Source organism: Marmota monax, unplaced genomic scaffold (genome assembly GCF_021218885.2).
Source record: "Marmota monax isolate L192 unplaced genomic scaffold, Marmota_monax_Labrador192_F-V1.1 WCK01_AAM20220418_F8-fsc00112, whole genome shotgun sequence".
In the NCBI taxonomy this organism is placed as follows: domain Eukaryota; kingdom Metazoa; phylum Chordata; class Mammalia; order Rodentia; family Sciuridae; genus Marmota; species Marmota monax.
Genome location: NW_026692073.1, coordinates 1145870 through 1165170, shown reverse-complemented (window position 1 = coordinate 1165170; position 19301 = coordinate 1145870). Strand labels below are relative to the sequence as shown.

At 32.6% G+C, this 19301-nt stretch overlaps 1 protein-coding gene and 1 non-coding gene across 3 annotated transcripts in view; both read left to right on the top strand.

Moving 5' to 3' along the window:
* The window catches only part of Cdkl2 (cyclin dependent kinase like 2), a 37235-nt gene that overhangs the window by 14668 nt on the left and 3266 nt on the right, over positions 1 to 19301 (top strand). The window contains exons 3-13 of one of the 2 annotated variants that reach the window (XM_046458700.2): positions 16 to 210; positions 4676 to 4854; positions 6052 to 6164; positions 7443 to 7582; positions 9443 to 9531; positions 11575 to 11710; positions 12882 to 13180; positions 13755 to 13845; positions 17077 to 17200; positions 17481 to 17542; positions 18703 to 18791. In XM_046458700.2, the coding sequence (XP_046314656.1) occupies positions 16 to 210; positions 4676 to 4854; positions 6052 to 6164; positions 7443 to 7582; positions 9443 to 9531; positions 11575 to 11710; positions 12882 to 13180; positions 13755 to 13845; positions 17077 to 17200; positions 17481 to 17542; positions 18703 to 18768 (1494 nt within the window). In that variant the 3' untranslated portion in view covers positions 18769 to 18791. Of the gene's footprint in view, positions 1 to 15; positions 211 to 4675; positions 4855 to 6051; positions 6165 to 7442; positions 7583 to 9442; positions 9532 to 11574; positions 11711 to 12881; positions 13181 to 13754; positions 13846 to 17076; positions 17201 to 17435; positions 17543 to 18702; positions 18792 to 19301 lie in introns of both variants that reach the window. The other variant, XM_046458685.2, reaches the window with a different exon arrangement.
* Positions 15467 to 15568, top strand: LOC124102906 (small nucleolar RNA U13). Its single transcript, XR_006855030.1, has one exon. It is a non-coding gene; the product is annotated as a small nucleolar RNA U13 (small nucleolar RNA).

The following is a 19301-nucleotide window of genomic DNA, read 5'->3' as shown; positions in this document are numbered from 1 at the left end:
TTTTTTTAATAATAGCAATTGAGGCATGAAAATTTGGTGAATCTGTTGGAAGTGTGTAAGAAAAAAAAAAGATGGTACCTCGTCTTTGAATTTGTTGACCACACAATTCTTGATGACTTGGAACTCTTTCCAAAAGGATTAGACTACCAAGTAGTTCAAAAATATTTGTTTCAGATTATTAATGGAATTGGATTTTGTCACAGTCACAATGTAAGTATTATGATTAAGTAATTTTATTTTGCAGATCCTTGACTATCCAGATACTAGTCGCTTAATTTAGTGAGGCATTTGTTTAAACTAAAGTTTGAACCAGTAAAATAATTGAAAGGATCTATATTACTTTGATATTGTCAATTTTCATGTGTCCATAACATATTCTTTTCTTCCAACTTTTTATTGAAAAAAACTTAGGTCACACTGGGAAGTTGAAAGGCTGTAGGATGAACACCCATGTTTCCACTATCTAGACTCTGCATTTATTAACATTTTGCAGTATTTACTTTTTCACATATTTATTCATTCATTAATACATTAAGCTGTATTTTTTATACGTTTGAAAGTAAGTTGCAGAATTAGTATACTTCTTCAACACTAAGTACTTTATATATCATTAACTAGATTTAAATATTTGCTCTTTTTTTAGGGCAAGATTTACTGAGTGAAATTCACTAATTTCTATAAGGAGTTTTGACACATGCATACACTAAGGCTCTATGTATTTGTTAATTCAGGTTCTCTTGACTAGTTATGAAATATGAAAGTATAAATATCTCTATTCTTACCTTATTGCAATAATCTTTTGTCCTTTTGAGTGCCAAATAAAATAACCTCCAGGAAAATTGACACAGGGTATAAAATGAATAACTATACACATAGTATGCCAGTTTTATAAAGTACTTTAAATGAAATTTATGTGTGATTATAAAAGTAATGAATGCTAATGGTAGGAAATTTGAAAATTTAAAGATAATCATTAATAGAAGAAAAAATTATGTACTATCACTTCAGCATTTGATGAATTTTTTAGTTTTCTTATTATTATCCTCAGTAAAGGTAGAGATATAATTTCTACCAGGCAACACATTGTCTAGCTTTTCTTAGGAAGCCTGCTCTTGGCAACTTTGGAATGATTCAGTCTCAGAAAACTGACTTTGAGAGTAACCAAATTTAGAGACTATTTCTGTCTCTTAGACTAGACTTATATCAACCAAGCTCAGGAGACTGAGTGTCAGTTTAGTTAAGTTAGAGAAATAATTGTTTCAAGAATAGAACATATGAATTTTAATAATAATAATAATAATAATAATAATAATCATCAGTGTACAGGCATTTGGACCAATATTAGGAATCAATGAATCAAGTAATTCATGGCATCAAGTTAAAAGACACTGATTAATCCTTCTCATAAAAAGAATAGTATCTTCCCAATGTGCCTAAATACTTAAAGGAAGCTAGTTGTATTCCTTACACTGAGGGTGGATTTGTCAGAGGAACCATACACAAAACTATCATTGGCTTTCTCTCTTTTGAAGCGTGTTTGAATGTTCTGCCTAAGTTTGCCTCTGTGTGCCTTCATTTTTTTATATTTTCATGACTAATCAACCCATGTTTAGTAACATTGCCTACCTTTAGATTCACATTCAGGGAGTGTATAGTAAAGTGTTGCTGGCTTGAGAGCCATTCTGTCTTTAAGGCAGGAGGTTTTACTATCCATATGGTCCCATGCATAAACTTCAGAGCATCCATATATCTTTTATGACTCTTAATTTATCTAGTCATATCTCTAATTTATGACTAGTTAACATCAAGGGATATTTAGTATTGCCTGGTAGTCAGACTTTTTTTTTTCCTAGTTCATTTACTCTCAAACTCTTCTCAAATTATAATTTCATATCATTTTTCCTCTCAAACCTCCTGGACCTCTTTCACAATCCTCATTCCTATCCCCCTGTTAAGTGGAAATAATAATAATAGCACTGGGACTGGGGTTGTGGCTCAGGGGTAGAGCGCTTGCCTAGAATGTGTGAGGCACTGGGATCGATCCCCTGCACCACATAAAACTAAAAAAAAAAAAAACACAAACAAGCAAATAAAATAAAGGTATTGTGTCCATCTACAACTAAAATAATAATAATAATAATAATAATAATAATAATAATAATAATAGCACCACTCTCAGGATTGTCGAGTGAATAAAATAAGTTACAATATGTAAAATACTAAGAATAGTTTCTGACACATAAATGATCAAGTGTTAGCTCTCATTCGATCTTGTTTTCTGGGGAGTTGCCGCCTTTGCTGTTAAAGGAGACAAATAATTATGATGGGAGAAGGGAGAAGGGGATAAAGAAACATGTACATACATGTTCACTCAAGGATGAAAACATTTGTCCATTTTTTAATGGAAAAAAATCAAATTTTATTACCCAGTTAAAAGAAAGGCAACTTAGAATAAAGCCTAATTTTTCAAAAAATCAGTCAGTGTTTTAACAAGAGGATCAAGGAAGGAATATGTATCAAGCACTTGATCCCTTCCCCATGTAATACACAAGATCCGTAAGTTTTATTTTATGGTTCAAGTAGTATCTATAAATCCATGCACTCTCTATGCGTTTGCCCCTTTATATTTCCAAATAGCATATTTAAAGCAGATAGGTAATGTTATTTTCTCATTAGCATATCATTAGTACCTTTTTCTAAAGGCATTTCTTCTTTTTTTTTCAGCTTTTTTTAAACATTAATTTTTTTTTTTTGTAGTTGTAGATGGACAGAATGCCTTTATTTTATTTGTTTATTTTTATGTGGTGCTGAGGATAGAACCTAGTGCCTTACACATGCTAGGCAAGCACTCTGCCACTGAGCTACAGCCCTAGTCCTTAAAGACATTTATTCTTAAATATGGTATTCATATGAGTCTACATCCATATATGTGAACAGTTGAATTTAAAAAATTAAAAATATCATTTTAATACTTTGTAAGCCAGGCTGAGTAAATGTATTTAACAACAAACTTAACATTGCTATCAACCTTGATGTTAAGTTGGACCCATATAGCATAAGGCATTATGAAGTGTTTATAGACCCCTAAACAAAGTTTTTGCTGAAATTTATTAATTTATTTACATCATACATGATATTAAGGTTGCAATGATAGCTTTTAGTAAAAATTCTACTCCTATTATCTTGGTTATGCTTGGGTTCTATTATTGTTACCATAAGTCATAGATTATGAGAATTGGGTGGGAACATAATAATCATGCACTTTGGCCCTCTCATTTGGAGTATGAGGAGGGGAACTCAGAAAGATTGAGTTGTCTATGACTTTAATGAAAACCTGAGACTAGTGCCGAAGTCTCCCAACTCCTAGTTCAGCTTTTTGTGCTGTAGTACAGTTGATTTGGAACTGGTCCTGTGTCCTTACACTGATACCTAGGGTAATAAAAGTTTCTAGCTTATGCAAAATGTTTAACAATGACATATTGCCATTTTGGATCCTGATCTTTTGAAGGGGTCTAAAACAAATACACACACACACACACACACACACACATTTTTTAAATTCCAAAATATAGTTTACTTACATTAAGAGGATTAAGCCTACTACTTTGTTTTGCTTAGCTGTTGAATTAATATTCTCTATCCTACTTTCCTGTTTTTCCTCCCAGGAAATCTTAATCATTGATCTTGTTTTACCCTCTTTCTATTTCTAATTGTCAAATGAATGTCTCTATTTGGGTGCTCAGCATTCCATCCAAAGCTCATGTGGCTAAAAGTAAGCTAATCATTCCATTAAAATTTATAGATATTTCTACTTTCGGTAATGGGACTACCATTGCAGATTCTCAGATTTAAATAAAACATCTGAGATTACTCCTAAATTCTATTGATTCTTGATTTTAAGGTATTTCTAAATTATATATTCTCCTTTGTATTCTTCTGAGCACCAGCCTCATTTAGGCCTTTATCACCTCATATTTGTCCCTTTTCTCTTCTCTCTCCTTCTAGTGGTTCTCTCTGATTTAGCTTGTTTATCACAGGCATCACCTTTAAACAATATATTGGTCACCTCACTTCCATGGGTCCCCAGGATATTGACACAAACTCGAACTTCCCAGGCTGGCCTGTGCTTAGTTGGGGGGAAAAAAACAAAACATTTTACCACAGTTTCTGTATTTCACTTATTAAAATCTCACTTATTAAACTGAGAGTTAAAGCTCTTAACTTTGGAGGAATGTCCTTTTATGGTAATTTAAGGCTTATTATTTATTGCTTTCGTTGTTACATTCACTTGGATTGCTCTTTTTTTCCTACATTTATCCAGATCATACTCAGTATTAAAGGCCTGTTATAGAACCTGCCCCTTTCATAAAATTTTTTCTTACCACCCCTAGTCTTCAATGAGAGTTTTTTTAGTTTTGAGATTAGTTATTAGCCAGTTGGTTTGTTGATTAATAATGTAAGTATTTTTTTGTGTTTGAGTATTTTATTTAAATACTCAAGCATGAATGTTTTTTCTTGCCCAGCTAGGTCTCAGTTTCTTAAAAGTCAGTAACAATTTGTATGCATTATTTTCTATTCTTTATAGGGATAAAAATCAGTTTCCCACTCATGGTAGGTGCTCTTGTAAATAATTAATTTTTGTTTACCATATTTTGTCCTCTTCTTTTTGTTTTAGATCATACACAGAGACATAAAGCCAGAGAATATTTTAGTCTCCCAGTCTGGTGTCGTCAAGTTATGTGACTTTGGATTTGCACGGACTTTGGCTGCTCCAGGAGAGGTTTATACTGATTATGTGGCAACTCGCTGGTACAGAGCTCCAGAACTCTTGGTTGGTGATGTCAAGTACGGCAAGTAAGACATCAGTACTGAGAGGGAGTGATTTTAATTTTTTTTTCTTGATAAAACAAAGTATCTTTACAATATAATAAATGATTCTTCTAACACTGAAAGGAAGGCTTGAGTTGAGGGAAGTTAATAAAATGATTTGTAATCATTTGATACATTTCCTTTAAAAATTCTCATGAGGGCTGGGGTGTGGCTCAGTGGAAGAGCCCTTCTGCAGCATGCCCTAAGCCCTGGGTTCAACCCCCAGCACTGCAAACAAGCAAAATTCCTGTGAAATTGGAGTGGGTTTATTCATTTTAAAGGTGGGGAAATTAAGTTGTAAATAAATGGTCTGCTTTTGGTAATAGGTCAGAAATATGTATATTTATCACTTGTAAAGAGACCAATATTAATTGGGTAAGTCTGACACTGTTGAAAAGAGACAAGGTAGTGTCTCAATGAGACAAGGGTGGGAGTAAAAATAAATTGAACAAAATGTTCTTAAAACACAAGTGTCTTCAAATCTTCAAAGAAGGGAGAATTATAAGTTTTACTGCTTTGATAGAAATCTTTCTAAAATATTTTCTACTATTCTCTGTTTTCAGAGTTTATTAAATGTCCTTAATATTTTCTTAATTGCTCTAAGTTCACATTTTATAGCCATGCTGCATTTTTTTTGTAACATTTTCTAATTCAGCAATGACCTTAAGAAACATCAAGATAGTTGTTCCTATGTTAAATGAAACTAACATATTATTTAAGTTTTTATGACTAATTTTTAAGATTAAAAAAAAAATGTCTCCCCATTAGCCTTCAGGACCTGCTGTTATTGCATTTGTCTTTAGCAATCATCTTTTTCTGCTGTGTTTTTCTTTTTTCTATGAAACAAAGAATGAAATGACCTTGTTAGAGTTGCATGTAAACAAATAATGAATTGACTGAATGGAAGCCTGAGAGCCTTATTAGAACAAAGTACAGGTAATAGTGTTTTCTCTTTTCAGAGGCTTTTTCCCTCTTAGGCCACATGATCAAAGCTTCTGGAAATCTCACTTATTAAAATTGAGAGAGGTCTTAACTTTAGATGAATGTCTTTTTATGGATAGTTTAAGGCTTAATACTATTATTCTCAATATCCAAAATATAAAGTATTAATATGCAGAATAGATTCAGATATAATAAACATAATAGGATGCCAAATTTTACACCACATTGCATTTCTTTCAGGGCTGTTGATGTGTGGGCCATTGGTTGTCTAGTAACTGAAATGTTCATGGGAGAACCACTATTTCCTGGAGATTCTGATATTGATCAGCTATATCATATTATGATGTGTTTAGGTAAGATTATGCATTTGCATTTTAAATTCTAGAAGTTTTTTTTTTCCTGTGTGTTTGTATTGGTTTTTAAAGTTGTTTGTATATTAAAGAGGGTATCTATTCTAAGTGAAGGTAGGGCATAAATAGGAAAACATATATCATATATGCAGGTGTGTGTGTGAGTCTCCCTGACCCAGTATGGTTTTGGTTTATCTGACACATGCTCTTAATCAGGCTCACCTCCCCCTCCTGTCAACAGAGAAGAAAAAGAGCAGAGGTTGTCCATTTTCTGTACTTGTACATTCAGTTAATCACATGTAGAGAGAATACAAATAATTATCATCCCTGGTCAGTAAACATTTGGTGAAATACAGTCAATATCCTCATTCTCAAAATGAGAGACACAGAGACTTTGAAGGTAATCTTGCTTCATCTTTGACCTTTTAAAAATATTTATTTTTTAGTTGTAGTTAGACACAATATCTTTATTTCACTTATTTATTTTTATGTGGTGCTGAGGATTGAACCCAGTGTCTCATATGTGTGAGGCGAGTGCTCTACCGCTGAGCCATAACCTCAGTCCCATCTTTGACTTTTGCTGTTAGCACTTTGGATAAAGTTTCAGAGCTAGACAATCAGAGTCTTTCATTTGCTGAAGTATCAATAAATGTTCAGAGATAGAGCTTGGAAGATGAAAATAATGGGAAACACTTGGTAACTATTTGATTTTACGTTTCCAGATGAGAAATTCAATAAGCAATAAATAATTTCTTATGGAAACATAAATATATATGTTTACATATTAAAGTTGTGAGAAAAGTGAAATGCTTAAATATGACCTTAGATTCAGGTGTAAAATCAGTTTACTAAAAATTAAATTCATAAAGGGAGGAATTGATTTATTTAGATTAGATTCTGTCTACATGACTATATTTTAGTTGTTTTGGTCAACCCATTATGTTCTGTTGTTAGAAATAAAATACTGGTACTTATATCTGGGAAGCTATACAATATTCTTTACCTGTGTTCTCACATTTCAGTTCTATTTATAGCAGCTTGTGAATTTTTCTAAATGATGAGTTGAGATAATGATGTTACTTCCTTGAGTTGACTATGTCAAAGCCACTATAAAGACTGCCATGTGTCATTACAATAACAGCTCTATTTTTGGTTGATTTTGCATGCTGAGAGAGTCCCAAACTCCTGAAGCTGTGTTCCATGATTTCCTCTCCTCCACATAAGTTGTCCCTTCACCATTTCATGTATAATGACAGAGACGTGTGCTGTTTTCACTTCTAGGTAATTTAATTCCAAGACATCAGGAGTTGTTTTATAAAAATCCTGTGTTTGCTGGAGTAAGATTGCCTGAAATCAAGGAAACAGAACCTCTTGAAAGACGCTATCCTAAGCTCTCTGACGTTGTGATAGATTTAGCAAAGGTAGTCGTATTTTTTCTTTTCACTCTCTGACAGGAAATGTATGTATTACGTAGAGTTGGTTCTCTCTTTTGTCTAGTTGATCTTTTGGTCAACAATTTGCTCATGATCTTTTGTTTTTGTACATTAAGGAAGAATTTAAATACTTTGGTGTGTATTAGTGTAGAAACTTCAGATAAAAACCTGAAAATGTTACCTGTTTTAAACTCACTAAGATAACAATTAGTGTTATATAGCATGTTTTTTTTTTTTAAGTCTTCAGACATTCTCATAGCAATGTTAACATTCTCATCAAAAAAACATAAAAATTTTATATTTTAAGTGGAAATTAGAAGAAAAGTAGAATAAGAAAATAAAAATAAAGTTAGAAAATTAGGAAAAAAATAAAGTGTGTAGGGCATAGGATCATGACCTATTCTGTTTAGATTCTGGATTTACTGAAACTAACCACTATTGTTGCTTGTATCTAATTGATGAAGAGATTAGGGAGATTTTCACTGTATCAAATTATTTCTAAAAGTTGACCGTATACAATTATTAGCTCAAATAGTTCTCATTACTTAGACTCATTCAGAATATTGTTAAAATAATTATCTCCAAGTGCCAGGATCCTAGAACATTTCCCCAAGATGTCTTTTTGCTTCCTTTAACTCATTAAAAAAAAAGTTTAGTAAGCTTATAACTAATGATAATAAGTTTTTAGAATAGTATGTTTGTACTTTTTACCTATCTAATAGATTAAGCATTTGTCATTGAGACCAGCTTCATCACCTGTCTGTAAAGAGATTTAAAAGGGAATAAAAGTTAAAATACTGTCCAACATAAATCCCTTAAGTAGAATCATATAATTTTGAAAGGTTTTATTATAGAAAATTTTAAAAATAGAAAAGAAAAAATAGTCATAGAATAAACACAGACATTCTTTTCATCTAGTTTCAGCAATTACCAACCTTTTTATATGGCTAACCCATCCATACTCAACTTCAACGTTTTTTCCCTCCTTGGAGTATTTTGAAACAAATACCCAACATTATATTATTTCAGTTATATATTAAGCTTATAATTATTTGTAGAACTTATTTACTTAAAGCTACTTACTAAGACCCTTTTATTTTTATTGACATTGAGGGGTTTCAATGTATCACAGTGAAACTTGCATTAAAATAAAATGATTTATGTAAAGCACCTAGTACAATAAGAAGTACAGAGTAGGTCTTTTCCCCCTCCAATCTCAGTAGATCTAATTTTTAAAAATTCACAATAATTCCTTAGTATCACAAAATATATAATCATTGTCCAAAGTTTTAACTGTTATATAATTTTTTATAGTTTAAATTAGAATCCAAATGAAGGTTATAGATTGCAATAGATTGGTTGATAAGTCTTTTAAGACAATTTATAAGCTTGTTTTATTCTTTCTTTTTTGTTTAAATCCTGCAATTTGTTGAAGCAACTAGGTTGTGTGTCCCATTAACTTTCCCCATGATATGGTTCAGCATGTTCCTGTGTCCTTTATTTCTTATAAACTATAGTAAAGCTATAGCTTGATCAGAATCAGGTTATTTTTTTGACAAGACTACATCCTAGGAGTTTGTATATTTTCATCTAATGCTACTGAATATATGGTGCTGTGTGTGTATGTGTGTGTGTATGGTGTGTGTGTATGTGAGTGATATTAGCAACCATTGATGATCATTTTATGGATTTGTGCTTTTTTCTTCATCCTTAGTTAGAGATGTTTAAAATTCATTGGCTATGAGTAGGATTTTTCTTTTTTCTTTTTTTTTTTTGTGTGTGTGTTTGGAAATTTAAATGTAGGAAGTTTTCCTTGGATAAGAATTATTTGTGTTCTTAATTTTTTAGAAATGCTTACATGTTGACCCAGACAAAAGGCCTTTCTGTGCTGAGCTGCTACACCATGATTTCTTTCAAATGGATAGATTTGCGGAGAGGTATAGTACTAACCCATGTTTTCCAGGCCTTAATAATCTAGGATTTAAGTAAGGCTTCTGCATAGTCACAGACAGCATTTTCCTTATTTCTGTTGTCACCTGTTTTTGCAGGACTAAAGAATCTACCATCCTACCCGAGTTCACCCTTAGTAATAATGCAGTTGTTCACCCTTAGTAATAATGCAGTTCTTAGGGATAGTCTCCTATGCTTACTAAACTGGTGCTTCTAGTTTTCAAGAAGCATTATTTCATGCCCCCCGCCCCCATTTTCCCTGTGGTGACATCTGCCATTCAGGTCACTGATTCCTATGTTGCTACCAGCTATGTGATGCCATTATCTTCTGTGCTGATGTAGTTACAAAGGTGCCATCTCCTGTTGCTGGTAAACTCAAAGCCACAACAGGTGCTATGATATTGCTGACACTGCTGATGTGCTGGAGATCGTAAGGTCAAATCTGTGGGTGTCGTAGCTACTGGCATAGTCTCTAGAGCTACCGTGCTGCTCCAGGTGCTGGCATCAGTGCAGCTGACAGAACAAAAAAAATAATCAGATGAGTGGCAGTTATATCACCTTATATTTTTGCAAATCTTTTTAATATTTAGCTTAGTAGAAGATAACCAGATTCTTACGTTTGCTTGCTTTTATATTCAATTAATTGTGCTATATTTTTTGGTTGAAATATATGAAGAAACTCTGGCCTTACACAAACATGTGATTGGAAAAATGGAAGAAAATTTTAACAGCCTTTTTGGGTAGTTGTGGGTGTTTTTAAATTTTATATCAAATTCTGATATACTCAAACTTGGCAGTGGTAGTTTCTTAAAGGTTGGTCACTCTGAAATCCGAAACTGTATCAATGAACTTGTTTTTCCTCTGTTGCATTAAAATCTATTTATCTTTCTTATTTTTTTAAGTGGGTCTTTTTAATCATCCTTGCTTTTATAACACCATGCATTAATCATTTGGAAAATATTGATAAATTTCATTGTACAATATAAAAAATGTCATATTCCATCTCATCATAAAACTGTTTTGAATCATTGGGAAGCTTTTAAGATCAAAAGTTCAACAGAATTCTAATTTTAACGTGAAAGCTTGAGTTTTATTATTGAAATATATTATTCACCATTTTTTTATTTTCTAAAAGAAATGTCTGCCACCTCCCCCAAATTTAACTAACCATCAGTTTTCTGTCATTCTTTCTTTCAAGTAAAAATATTGTTCTATGAAAAAGTTTGTAGTATGTATCTCAAACAATATACAAGTGCTTTTCTTAAAATGATCATTGCACTTTGGTTCATAATAGATGCTTTATGCATATTACCATTTTGTCACATAGAATATGAAAACAGGGTTTAGCTTTTATAAAATTAATACTTTTCACTGCCTTATCAGGGTCATTCTTAAGTAAAACTGTTTTACTGCTTTTTTTTTTTTTTTTAACTGAAAATGCATGACAATGAAGAAAATGACTTCTGGTATAGTTTGGTGCCAGTGTTCTAATTCTTGGCAAGGTGCTGGCAGGTTTTCCCCCCATTGTTTTTATAGCATACAGACAATATCTTCATATTAAGATAAGAATAGCTTGTATTAGGCATGGTGATACTCACCTGTAATCCCAGCAACTCAGGAGGCTGAGGCAGGAGGATCACAAGTTCAAAGCCAGCCTAAGCAATTTAGCAAGGCCCTAAGCAACTTACAGGGTCTCAAAATAAAGAATAAAAAGGCTGGGAATGTGGCTCAGTGGCTGAGTGCCCCCTGGGTTCAATCCCAATATCTAAATAAATAAATAAAACAAAACAGAATATCTTGGACTTTGTGAACCTCCTGAATGATACTCAGGGATCCCTACAGATCTATAGACTACCCTTCCTTAACTGTTGATCTAGGCCATCATTTTTCTTATTTTAAATAAAATATTCTAGTCTCACCCTTGATTGAAGGGTGAGATTTTCAACAATTATCTTGAAAATCAATTGTTTTTCTAGGTTTCTCTGTTTCATACAATTTCATTTTATTGAAGAATGTATTTTTCTGTATAGGTTTTCTCAGGAACTACAATTAAAAATACAGAAAGATGCCAGGAATATTTCTTTATCTAAAAAATCCCAAAACAGAAAGAAGGAAAAGGAAAAAGATGATTCCTTAGGTGAAGAAAGAAAAATGCTGGTGGTACAGGTAAATGTCTATGTTTTAAATTAATTTTTGTGGGAGGAAATGAAGCTTTTAGAAGTTTTCTGAGTGGTGAACAAGTTCTTAACTGTTAGCCTATTTGTTAAAAATGTATCTTCCCTACAGATATTGCCAGTTTAAAACAAACTTAGTATGTTTTTAATGCCAGTGTATACCAGGAAACTATAATAATGCTTGTCAGGAAATTAAAGTTGTTAACATAAAATTATGTTGGTGGAGTCTAGGTAGATGAGCTACAGCAGAAGGAGAAATCTCTTTTATAGGTTTCAGATATTATAGCATTTTTAACTCTGGGGTTCTTGGAGGCTAGAGGTCTGCTAAGCCTAGTAATACATTCCAAGAGTTTTACCTAAGAGTCATGAGGATGTTAGGTCAGATACAGAGGTTGAAAGTAAATGGCTCAAAAGACAGCTCAAGATAATTTTGGCTCATGACCTACATTCCATCTCTCCATAATCATAATGTTGTAGTCATCCAAATTCAAATAGTCTGCAGGATCTTTAATATAGATGTGGCTTCTTCCGAGAAATTCAGTTTCATATGCTCATCTAAGAACACCTAGACACATGCTTGTATGTGTCCACCCACACAGGGAGAGCAAACATACATACATATAGGGAGCAAACACACACACACACACACACACACACACACCACTCTTTCTCCTTAAATGATGTGAGGAAAAAAATATTGTTTTAGAATTTTATATAAATTGGAGCATTATAAAATTGAAATTTGAATATTTAAATTTGCTTTTCTGGCTAAGGTACTCAGGATCTGTTCTTAATGAGGTAATTTGAATTCACTACCCTCAGAGTCAGGGAGCCTAGAGGTGAGAAAAGTAGCTTTCTTAATTCCTCTTTCACTTTTTTTTCCCCACTGAAATTCATATACACCATATACAGATACCATATGCACACATATCCAAATATATTATCAATTAGTGTTACATTTTGGTTCTTTTTGTATTTTCACAATAAATATGTGAATAAGAATGTGGGTTTCATTTTTAATTCTATAGGTAGATTAAAGATAATGGTCACAAAAAGGTGATACCTGTGAAATTCTGCTTGAGGCAACAAGTAAGTACTACATAAGAAGAGGTAATTTTCTTTCTTTTCAGATCACTAACCTTAATATTTTTATTCATGCTTAGGATACCAATGCTGATCCCAAAGTTAAGAATTCTAAGGTATTTAAAATAAGAGGATCAAAAATCGATGGAGAGAAAGTTGAAAAAGGCAATAGAGGTTCAAATGCCAGGTATCTCCATGGAAATAGGATAAGCCACATCAAAACAGTGCCTTCCACAAGCCTCAGAGACTGCAGCAATGTCAGCGTGAACCACACAAGGAATCCAAGCACAGCAATCCCCCCACTTATACACAATCTTTCAGCAGTTGCTCCTGGTGTTAATTCTGGAATGGGAACTATCTCAGGTGTACAGAGTTACAGGTATGAATTAGGAAAGTAAGACTAAAAAAATTGCTAAGAGATCTATTTGCAAATGATAATGTTTATTGATTCGTTCACATTGTTTTACTGGTAGAATTATAGATGCTATTTATACTTGTTAGGTTGTTGTTGCAAAACTTTTTGACTTGTATGATGAAAATTATTAGGATCTGTACCCAAAATTCACCTGAGTCCTAAGGAAGTAGAATTGTATGATTTAAGGTGAAGAGAATTTACAACTATTTAGACTATAATATGAAAGAATGTTATTGTAATAAGAAATTTGTTTTGGTGGTCTGCTGCTGCATAGTTTGTCTATTGGCACTTGGTGGTAAAAGGAAGCACCTTTTGGGAATTTTGCTAAAAGAAAAGTAAATTTTGCTAAAAGGTAGGAGTTGAGGCTGTGAGGAAGGCATGAGTCAAGTGATAAATTATAGAATGCTTCACTAGATTTATATGTAATATATATTTGAAGATAGGCATCAAATTCTGATTAAACTGCGTAACACTTGGTGCTGTGTCATTTGGTTTTGTGCTTGAAAATAATAATTATTGATTTTAATTTTTTTTGCAGAGTGGATGAGAAAACTAAGAAGTATTGTATTCCATTTGTTAAACCAAATAAACATTCTCCATCAGGAATTTATAATATTAATGTGACATCAGTAAGTAAACTGTTCCCAGTTGAAGAAGAGCAAGCACTAGTCAGTTCTAGACTTGTATAATATTCAGTATGACAGTTAAGAACTGAGAATTGTATTTAGAGTCATAAAGTGAAACCTTAATTATGCAAAAATCGTCCTGTCATAGTCATGATGTAGAATCCTAAAATTTAAATAAGCCTGAAGGATGTTGTTATAATGCCATTTGCTTGTTTATGGAAGCATAGTAAATTTTCTTAATGCTTGCCAATCAGTCAGTTCTTTTTTTTTAGAATAAATGAAAAGAGAAATTATCTCATTATCTTACCCACACCAGATTTCTGGTGAAAGTATTTTTTTATTCATTTAACAAATATTTCTTGATCATCTATTTTATATAAGACACCAGAATTAAGTCAGTCTCTCTCCATGGAACTTTTGGTCTAAAAAATCAGCAAACTAAAAACATGCTATCAGATTTTAGTATTCAAAGCATGACTAAGGTTCAGAGATGGCACAGGAAGGAGCATTATTATTCTCAACATAACCTCCAGAATGCTGCTTTTATAAACGATGTCAAGTCATCATCATTCTTCTGTTCAAAATCTTTCATTGACTTCTCTTTTCTGAGTAAATGCCAAAGTCCTTAAGGGGCCATCAAGTTCCTGCATGATGAAAGCCCCCTGCCCTTTTAATCCTACCTCTGTTTCCTTTCTTTTTATCAATCTGTTCTGACCATGCTGATTTCCTTGTTATTCCTGAAATATGGCCATGCGTTCTTCTGGGCTTTTACACTTAACATTTAGAGCTCTGTTCCTCCAGATAACCCACTATGTGTACTTTTTCTCCTCTTTAGTACACATAAAACCTTATCGTGAGTTCTTCTTTAATATTGTGACTCATTTTTTCTCATTACCCTCTATCTCTTCTCCTTCCTTAGTTTTTTTTTTTCATTACCTATATCTGCATCCTCTATATGCTCATTTTTATGTATAGTCTGTCTCCTCAAAAATACAATGTGTAAGCTTCCATGTCAGTAATTTGTGATGTTTTCTTCACTTCTATACTCCATTCCTGAGAATAATGTTTAGCCCAGTAAGGCTGCTTAAGAGGGGCTAGGAGTATAGCTCAGTGGTAGAGTTTGTGCTTAGCATGCATAAGGCCTTGTTAGAACCCCAGAAAAAGAGAGGGGTGGGACTTAAGAAATGTGGAGAATAAGTAAATTCTTTTTACATAGAAAGAAGAGGTATGGATATATTTCCCAAACAGTATTTTTTCCACTAATTTCTCTACTCATTATCCTCAGAGATGAAAAATACAGTCTTTTCATCTCTCTCATGATTTGGACATTGCTGTTTTTCTTTTAATTATTCTTAGTATATTACTTCTGTGCTCATGACATTTTATTTTTTGATAATACCCTACTGATTTCTTTTATTTTTTAATCCTGGTCTGTTCTGGAAGATTATTTCAATCAGCAAACCTTTTTAAAAGTAGCTAGCTCAATACTGTTTTTTAAGAATTGATATCAACTGCTTTCAGGCATTGCATATTCAATGCTGGCTAATAATTTTAGATCCTATTTTTATTTATTCTTCTTTGGAAAAGATAATCGAGAAAGGGGGTAAAGATTGGTGGAGAAAAGATCCTTCGGTTCGTACGTGTGATGATTGGGGGGTCCTGCTCTTGTCTGAGATGTGCCTCCCTCTAAACCTTGTTATGACATCAGCACATTACCCATCTGACGTGGAAAAAAAATGGTGGAGAAAAGACTCACTGGAGTCTTTCCTTAATGAAAATTAATGCAGACAGAACTAAATCTAGACTTTCTTCAGCTTCTGCATTAAAGATCTGTACTTTCCCCACTCTTTATGCCCTAATTCTGGGATGTGAATAAATATACAAACATTTATTATTATGTGTTTTTTTTTCGTCATGCTTTGAATGTGTAAATCTGGTAGTTTGAACTCACTTTTTGATTTTATTTTTTGTACTCAAGGAATCTTTATGGCTTAATGTCATTATGTGTATGTTTGTTGTGTGTGTATTTCATCATATATATGTTTATATAAATACACACATACATATATGTGATTTAGTCATATATGTTTTTTGTCAAGTCACATAATTTCTATGTGCCATTTATTTTGAAGATGTTGAAAAGAATGTAGTTTCTGCAATTCTTAAATGAAAAAGTTTATAAAAATATCAAATTTATAAAATTGAAGAATTGAAGTGACACTACTATTCCTCACTTTGGATGTTTTCTGACTTTATCAACTATGAAGTAATAAAAATAAAAAAGACAAGGAAAATAACTGAGGTTACAGTTTTTTACTAAATAAACTATATTTCCTGGGAAGATAGTATCATGCTAACCCTAAGGAGCAAGACAAGACCAAATACAGAAAACAAGTAACAAGATTATATTGAGAAAGAAAGAATCAATCTTGGAGGAGATGTGATTATGCTACTGGAATTGAAGGTTCTGCTCACCACTCAACCAAAATTCAGGAATCACAAATTGGTGGAAGAAAACAGATTTATTCAAAGCCATTCCTGAGGAAGTTAGAGGAGACTTTTCTGTCTCAATCTCCAACTTGAGAGTGCTCAGGGATGCAAACAACTTTTATGAGAGAAAAAGTGGGTATAGTAAGATAAAAGGCAGGAAATACACCTATATGGATTTAGCTATGCTGTGCTTGCTAGAGAATTATGTCAAAATTCCAGTGTCCTTGGCACCCACTTAATCTAGGGACTAGTTTTTCAGTTTCCATTTTTATCATGAGGAAGTTAAGATGGAAAAAAAAACTTTTTTAAAATCAGGAAATGAAAATAATTTAGAGCTTTTAATTTCAAGGGAGCTCTATTATAATACATGTAATGGCAACTATTTGCTGAAAAGCCCAAGTGTTATTAGGTCTGACCTTGGTAGCCTGAAAGACCAGAGTATTGATTTTCATCTTCTATCCTTTTACTCTTGGCAGGACTTATACCGAAGGTTGGCACGGGGAAAAGGAGAAATGTAGAACAATCAGGTTATCCACTTGTTAACAATTTTAATAAATTTGGTAAAGAGGAGGTTTAGAATAATTGAGTAAAATGGTTTCCTATGTTATTAATATCCTTAAAGTTTTTTATTCTGGCTCTTTAAATCTATAAACATTAGGATACAAATAAAGTCGTTACAAAAGAAAGAAAGTCTAGTTTACCCTGAAGCTAATTTATTTCTGTTAATAATTCTGACCAAATTAGGTCTCTAGTGAAAAAAGCCTCCTTCAGGCAAATAAGAAAAGAAGGGAATATTCTAAGACAGATGTCCGTTTGCCTGAACTGAACTATAATCATCTCCCTGAACTAAGAGCCTTGGAAGGAATAGGTATGTTTATGATGCTTTTAATCTTTTCAGCCCTTTTGTGTACATTGTAAAATGTGTAGTAAATAAACTAACAGAATATTTAAGAAAAAATTTATGGTAACCTTACATATTTTAAGTAATTAAACACATATACTCATTTATGTGTAATAAATACATATTGAGGGACAGATGTAGAATATGAAAAACTAAAAAAATGTATATTTTTTTCATTGTGTTTATGGTTGTTTTTATCTAGCTCTAAATTCTAGACTAATAAAGAAAGAGAACAAAATTCTTTCAGAATCTCGGATTCCTTCTCTGGCTGCTATTGACCTGCATACTCCCAGTGTTGCTTTACATCAGGTATTGAAATATTCTTTGTAAATTAGAGAAACTTGGGTCTCTTACATATTTACTATATTTTAAGGAAAATTTGGTCTTAAGAATTGGGCAGGTTTTCTGTTGATCTATAAGATTTTGCTTGCTAAAGCTCATTTTATATGTCATTGCAGTTAGTATCTTATTGCATAAATATTTATATATAAATTTCCTAACTGGTAGTAATCATTTTTTTAGGTTAAAAATGTGTGTCTGTGAGTGAGAGAGAGTGTGTGTGTGTGTGTGTGTGTGTGTGTGTGTGTATAGCCTAGGTATGTTCTTTGTATAACAATAGGCTTTGTGGGAGTTTGTAGTATTTTACTGCATTAACCCTAAAGTTAAAACCTCATTTTGAAAGAGTAAAACTCTGGAATCATTTCTTAATCTCTCAAAATGAATTGTCTACCTGACATTTTTTTTTCCTAAGACCATCCTTTTACCTAATTTAAACGTTTTCTATTCCATATAATCTTCCACTTCTAGAATTTCTTTTAGTTCCTTAGAATATGTATGTTTCTGCTCCTTTCCTTCTGAGAGTCTAATGACAAAACATAGGTTAGACCTTTTGATGTTTTCTCACAGGTTCCTGAGACTCTGTTAACTTTTCCCTAATCTTTTTTCTTTCTACAGATTGTACAGTTTTTTTTTACCTCTCTTCGTGTTCTGTGACATTTTACTTTGTTATCTCTGTCCCACTATTAAGTCCATTCAGTTAGATTTTAAAAATTTCAGATAGTATATATTTTAATCCTAAAATAACCACTTGATTATTTTTAATAGCTTTTATTTCTGTGCTAAGAATTCCTGACCCTTCATTCATTTCAAGTATATTTTCCTTTACTTCATATAACACAGTTATAATGGTTGCTTTGAAGTCTTAATATGATGATTTCAAATGGTTTTTATTTTTGTTTTATAATAAGTTTTGTAATAAATAGCACACAATGACAGATTAGAAGTATCTTTTAATGTATGTATAAACTAAAGGCCAAAATGTCCTCTGACTTCATTCTTTCCCATGCAAGCAACTTGAGCTATGAATAGTTAATTCTAAGCATCTGATATTTAAACAGCCAGAATTGGAATTTTGGAGGAGTGAGACATTTACAATTACTGAGAAACTATAAAGATTGATTATTTTATAGGTATCAGGATCTCCCCTGTCAGATGATTCAGAGGCCGACTTGCCTCGGATGGAACGCCAGCATTGAGAATTATTTTAGTTCAGAAGGGGGTAAGTCTGATTTCTCATACTTAAAGCTGTGTCACTTTAAAAAAAAAAAAGTACCTGTGGTGCTGGGGATCGAACCTAATACTTCACACGTGCGAGGCAAGCACTCTACCACTGAGCCAGTCCCTGTGTCACCTTTAATGAGAAATATTTTGTGGTTTTCTGAAGAAAATTTTCAGCCAAAACATTCTCTGGTTATTGATTTCATAAGAACTCCTGCCAGGGAAGTTGTGCCACTTAGAAAATCAAAAGCATTTGTCTATAAAGTAAAATTTTTTTTAATAGATCTTATATCTCTTGATCTTGAACTAATCTGAATTTTATTAGCTATAATAATGTGAATTCAGGGTGACAAGTACTGAAGAAGGTTATATACTTATCTTACTTTTCAGTATTTTGTTCTGTGGGCTTGTCAAGCAAGATAAATTAAACAATGACTTGGTATTCTCTTTCCCAATAAAGAGGGATCAGCAGTATACCAAATGATTACTTTTAAGTGTTTTTGTACTAAAA